At 38.7% G+C, this 5,935-nt stretch overlaps 1 protein-coding gene across 1 annotated transcript; it reads right to left on the bottom strand.

Moving 5' to 3' along the window:
• Nucleotides 1–1,901: 1,901 nt before the first annotated feature.
• LOC112002131 (uncharacterized) lies at nucleotides 1,902–5,625 on the bottom strand. Its single transcript, XM_065783171.1, has 5 exons — nucleotides 4,919–5,625; nucleotides 3,447–3,549; nucleotides 3,075–3,219; nucleotides 2,715–2,932; nucleotides 1,902–2,417 (listed from the first exon to the last, which is right to left on the bottom strand). The coding sequence occupies exons 1-5, from the start codon at nucleotides 5,623–5,625 to the stop codon at nucleotides 2,061–2,063; spliced, it is 1,530 nt and encodes a 509-aa protein (XP_065639243.1). The 3' UTR covers nucleotides 1,902–2,060.
• Between the last annotated feature and the right edge of the window lie 310 nt (nucleotides 5,626–5,935).

The following is a 5,935-nucleotide window of genomic DNA, read 5'->3' on the forward strand; positions in this document are numbered from 1 at the left end:
AATATGGTTTCATAAAAAACTATTTTATCTATAATGTAAACATGTGCAACATTAGTGGTTTTATTTTAGCATTTAAAACAATAAAATAATATAAGCAACACAATAAAATATTTTTTTTTATTACATATGAGCTATAATGTGAACATGTGAATGAGCTACACTGAATAATAATATAAAGCAATGTGAACACATGAATAGTAATACAAAGCAGTGTGAACATATGAATAAAATAATTTTTTTTTTTAACATATGCTGTGCACTATAACCGTGGAGCCAAATTATTTGGTTTTGGCTCCATCAATGTAGACACAGTTTTATATTTGGTGGTGCTAAAAATGTGCTAAAAATAGCAATATAGCTTTTTAGCACCACCCCTAGCACTACCAATTATAATGTTTACACATTCCTATGCCACCTTAACACAAGCTAAAACTTTATAGGAATCTCTCCATTATAATTTAAAAAAGATTTCCTCAACAGTTCTTATAACATGCTTAGGAAAAATAAAGACACCAGCCAAAAATCTTGATTACTATGCAGAACTGATTGAAGCTACTGTAACCTCCCAGAAAATTAAATGTGCTTAGCAGTCTAAGAGCTCACCCTAGTTGTGAACCTCTCAATTAGAGGGTTACAATCTCTATAGCTCACCCTACCAAGTATCAGAGACACACCAAGGTACCTCATAGGGAGATTACCCTCCTTATATTACAGTGCTTCTAAAATCTGGTCATTAAGGCCTGTTGATAAACCTGCACAAAAGTCCTTACCTTTCTGCTCATTAGATTCCAGGCCAAATATCAACTTGAACTCATCCAATGCTTTTCTAATCAAAATTTGACAGGAGGTAGATCAGAAGCAATGAATATAATAAGATCATCAGCAAACCACAAATTGATAAGCTTTAACTGTGCACACTTTGGATGGTACATTGGTGCTTAAATTTCTAAGAAGGCCTCTCTTCTTTAGCAACTAAGTTGAAACTTTCATGGCTGATACAACAAATAAGGGGACGAGGGATCCCCTCTTTAAGCCCTTTTCCCCCTCCAAAAAAGCCTGCTAGTCCCCAATAATAGCCACAGAAAACTCTGGTGATGTGGTACATTCCCTCACCCAACCAACAAACTTTGGAGGAAAACCCACAGCACAAAGACATTGAAGAATAAAAGACCATTCTACTGAATCAGAAGCCTTTCTAAACTTTACCTTTATGGTACACCTACCTCTGAACCACCTCCACTCACAGTCTCACACCCACCTACTGCCTACCCTTCTCCCTCTATCATCTTCTTTGCCTACAAAATTTGTGTTTAGGACTATTGCATACTGTTCATTTTATTTATTATTTTTTCAATTGGCATTCAATAGAATATCTGTTGAATCTAATGTTGTATGAAGAAAATGTATGGGGTTCAGAATATCTTCTTTTTTCTTCATCTTTTTGATCTTGAAGATTATATATATTAACAAGCCAGCAACATTTAGGGGCTGTGCTTGTTACATGTTTACCACTTACTCATACAGATTATACTGCACCATAACATTATATAAATGCCTGAAGAATGTGAATGGCTCCACACTCAATATCTTACTTGCAGGTGGAGCTTGTTTGCTTTCCATTTTTTTTTTTTGGCCCTTTTTTCAGCAAAAGTTTAAAATTATATCATACCTGATCCCACCTAAACCAAACCCCCAAGGGACAAACTTGTGTAATATTCCTTTTTAATTGTTGTCAATAACAGATCAAAGTCAAATTGAATGGTTGGACATCCCACATGAGATAGCATTTGGGCACATCAACTCCTGGTCTATGAGGATTTGATGACTTTTAATATAATATTTTTTAATTTCGATTCCAGGATGATCAAATATAAAGAACTTTTGAGAAAATAGACAAATCGACATAATTCAAATGCTATTGATAAAAAATGTATTTTTAAGGATAACCTTATTAATGCATTGAACTGAAATCTACTAGGTGAATGAGTTTTTAGAGCTGGGAAAAAAAAAAAAAAAAACTATATGAAGCTTTCATTGTCCAAAGCAAACTTGATGGTCCGTTAAAGTTTGCTCTCTGCAACAGGATCTTGTAATTCTTCACCGGCAGCTTTTCCAGGTTCTGAAGGATCGACGCCATTGTTTCCATCATCAAGTTGCTTACAGGATGTACTGCCCTTCTTTCTACCACGTTTTTGTGCACATTTGCCACTGGTCTTTTTCAGCTTTTCTGTTTGCTGGATTTCACTTTCAATCTGACCTTTCAAGTTATTTTCTTTGGCTTCCTCCACAATTTCATTACTCACATCGACTCCTTTTGGCTTCTCATGGATGCCATCAGCTTCTTCTTTTGACTCCTTATTTTCCTTCGCAATTTCGCGTTGTAGTGATTCTATCACCTCCATCAGTTCTCTGTTAACCTGTGACAAAAACTATCAGATCATCAATAAGATCCTGCAACTCTTTGCAATTTCAATCAAGAATGCAACCAAAAGAGATGCATCACAAAATGTGGACTGTTCTAGTAATAATAGTTTTAGTAACAAACAACTAAAGCTCGTTCTGAATGTCACATGACTTGACTCAACCAATTATTTATAAGATCCATCTACTAGTTTTCTTATTGCATACTTTTGTAATCAACGCACAAACCTCACATGCACGTAAGTTAGAGTTGAGCCTCAATGCAATGCTCAGTTTATATCTGCCTAGCATACCTGGGGGTTCTGAAGAAACTCAGCTATGTCATTTGGACACGAAGGGCATTTCATGATGTTCTTTTGTGCTCGTAATGTTCGTCTGCCTTCACATGTCCTCTGTCTCACTAAACTTTGACCAGCAAAGGCACCCTCTAGGCAGCTTTTGCAAAAGTTATGGGCACAAGGGGTAGTAAGTGGAGAAGTCATCACCTTCTTGCAAATGTAACAGCTACACTCTGCTCGGTCAGTTACACAAAAGCACAATTTTACTTTGTAGATAGAACAATATAGTGAGGTTAGAGAAGATGACAATGACTTCATGAAAATTAGGGAGGAACATTCAGCTTGTAAACATGTAAATTAGACAAGAATAGAAACCTTTTAGAAGTTTCTCTTTTACAGACTTATTTTGTGCTTGCCGTTTAACTTTCTTCGTTCTCTTCCCTTCTTCTGAACGTCCATAATTGGCCCGCTTTCTACTACATGGTGGAGGTTTCTTCCACATCCAGCAACCTTTCTCCTCCTGAGAATCCAAGTGGAACATTTTAGGACATTTGAAAATCAATAACTCACAACTAAGTTACAAACCATAAGAACACAACAGGAAGATTTAGAGACTCCTAGGAAACACCATATTGTTTACTTAGATAAAACTATATAGATATCATGGATTGCAGAAGGAAAGAAGAAATGCAATCAATGGAGAAAGAACCCTCTTTGAACACATGAAGCAAAAGAGCATTAGCTTACATCATAGTCCCAGGATGGAGATTCCTTCCTTTCAGTTATGTCAATCGCAACATTTAACTCGTCAATGACGGGCAGTGGTCTTGGACAGTCTCCATGAACATCACTGTTGATTTCATGTCACATACACAGTCACAAATCCACAAACAATAAATATAAGGCAAAGATAAAGGGAAAAGATGCAAACACACGGACAACACACGATATGTTATCGAAGAGGAAACCGAAGTCCTCAGCGTAAAACCTCTCTGCCGCCTTCCAAGCGGTGATAAAATCCACTAAAGAATATAGTTGGGATACATGAACAGCAAAAGACCCTCCAAGCCTAATCTACCCAGGTACCTAAGCCCTCCAAGCTTCTTGCTCCAACGAGGTTACGCCAAACCTATTTCTTCTTTACCTTTCCAATTCCGCTACTTGACCATAGCATCAACCAATATATATTGGTTCCTTCCAAACTGCTTCCTTCAGCACCAAATAAACCTTCTCACAGACATGGGTGTGGTGAGATAAGAATTTGGTAAAAGACCTCTCAAGGGTATGACAATGGAGAGGAAGAGAGTAGAGGAATTTGTAGAGTTTCTTAGATGAAGATTGGGGATGAGGCAATCTTGTTTTTCTCTAGGGTTTTCTCTCACAAAATTCTTTCTGGAAGTTCTCTCAATATAGTGGGTATAAGGGTCTATATATAGCGAGGTGAGATAAGAATATGAAGAGACAGTTTTTTGCCAAACAGGGTAAATTGACGGCTTGGTCTCGCGGCTTATTTTTCAACCACGCTTCGGAGAGCCTGAACTACTCGATGGTTCCCAAGCCCTTGACAGTTCCAACTTAGAGTACTCATTGACCCCAACAGCGCTGCATCGTAGCCACTGCCAATCCAAATTCATGTTTCAAAAGATTACTCACCTCCAGGACTTCATCACCTCCCCATCTCCTCTTATTCTCTGCAATCTCCTTTTAATTAGATATTGTCTTGTTTTTACGTTTAGATCCCACCTTCTCAACCTTAGGCACCACTACATTCACAAACTTGGGCTTATGCTAGATTCTTTTCCACGTGCTAGTATTCGGCCCAAGTAAAATATAGTCCGACCCACTCATTGATTGGCCCAGGCCCACAGTTCGTACCTCTGTCATTTGCTGGCTCTTTGCCTCCAAAAAGATTTGATTATACTCATGTTCTACCCCCTTTTTATTACTTGAGACCTTACCAATAATGCCCACCTCTGCCTGATTTGAAGCATCCACCAATTCCGTAATTGATTCTATCGAGTTTGACTCATTCATCATAATTATCTCTTCCTCCTGAGTTTTGCCCTATCCTCTTTTGGAATAGTTGACTTTATTGCTCCCTCAGTAGTATTCGTGTGTCCCTCTAGTGCCATATCAATTTCCTTTAGATGATTTTGGAAAGAATCCTCATTCCTCAAAATTTCAGAAATTTCTGTAGCTGTTGGTGTATTTCCCCCCACAATGCGCCTATTTTCCAAATTTGTTTCAAAACCCCCCTTGGTCCTCTCTGCCACTCATCGGCATGGCTACCCTCCTCCCTACCAACTTTATTGCCTGAGTTTCCTGTCGTTGACCCTGGGATTCGAGAAGATGCTGCACTTGGTACACCTATTCCACTTACGCATACAACTTTTTTCCTTAGCAAACTTGGAGGGTCAGCCTTCATCCATGGCCTATACTTTTGGTCCTCTATCCTTAATTCTCCTTTACTTTGAATCCAAAGATCGCAATCCTTAGAATCATGGTTCGAGATCCCACACCAGTGGCAGAATATAGGCAACTGCTCATAACAAAACGACACCCATCCCTCCCTATCCTGACTAAACCTAACCTTTTGTCCCCTACATAAAGGTTTATGGACGTCAATCTCCACCCTAACTCGCATAAAGTCACCACCCACTATCTCAGACCTATCGTTAGAATGGATGACCCGGCCAGCTAACTTGCATAAACTTTCTACCATTTCCATGACCGTCCGCCAAACTGGTAGATCATTCACTTGTACCCAAAATTTTGCTGTGTCAAAAAGAAGCTTCCTCAACGAGCTATCATCCTCATACCTACGCAAGACAATCAGATATTTATTGAAACTCCATGGTACTCCTAGCAGAACTCGGTTAGCATCTACCTTGTTCTCAAAAACAAATAATAGAACATGGTTGCCCATGTCCTGAATCTCAAAATCTTGCTTAGTACGCCATAAAGCTTTAAGAGTGTGAGCAACTGCTTCAATGTTAAGGGAACGTTTTGTGAAGAACTTTGCAACTAGAGTACATTCTTTCCTACACCCTTGGTTCTCAAAGTTAAAAACTTTGCCTTCTTGTTCAGAGAGAGACAATCAGGTCCACGCATCTGCTAGGTTATCCATCTCAGACTTGTGTTTCCCCACCCCACAGAAACAAAGAAAACCCTAGCCCTCTACAAAACCCGTTACGTGGAACAAAATTCCTACACAGTAGGAAACAGAATTCTACAGA

Source organism: Quercus suber, unplaced genomic scaffold, assembly GCF_002906115.3.
Source record: "Quercus suber isolate HL8 unplaced genomic scaffold, Cork oak 2.0 scaffold_331, whole genome shotgun sequence".
Lineage (NCBI taxonomy): Eukaryota > Viridiplantae > Streptophyta > Magnoliopsida > Fagales > Fagaceae > Quercus > Quercus suber.

Coding starts and splice junctions, on each gene's coding strand:
- LOC112002131 (XM_065783171.1), bottom strand. CDS start 5,625: ATGGGCAACCATGTTCTATTATTTGTTTTTGAGAACAAGGTAGATGCT. Junction 3,220..3,446: donor CTCCATCCTGGGACTATGAT/GTAAGCTAATGC, acceptor TTGGATTCTCAG/GAGGAGAAAGGTTGCTGGAT. Junction 2,933..3,074: donor AAAAGAGAAACTTCTAAAAG/GTTTCTATTCTT, acceptor CTGACCGAGCAG/AGTGTAGCTGTTACATTTGC.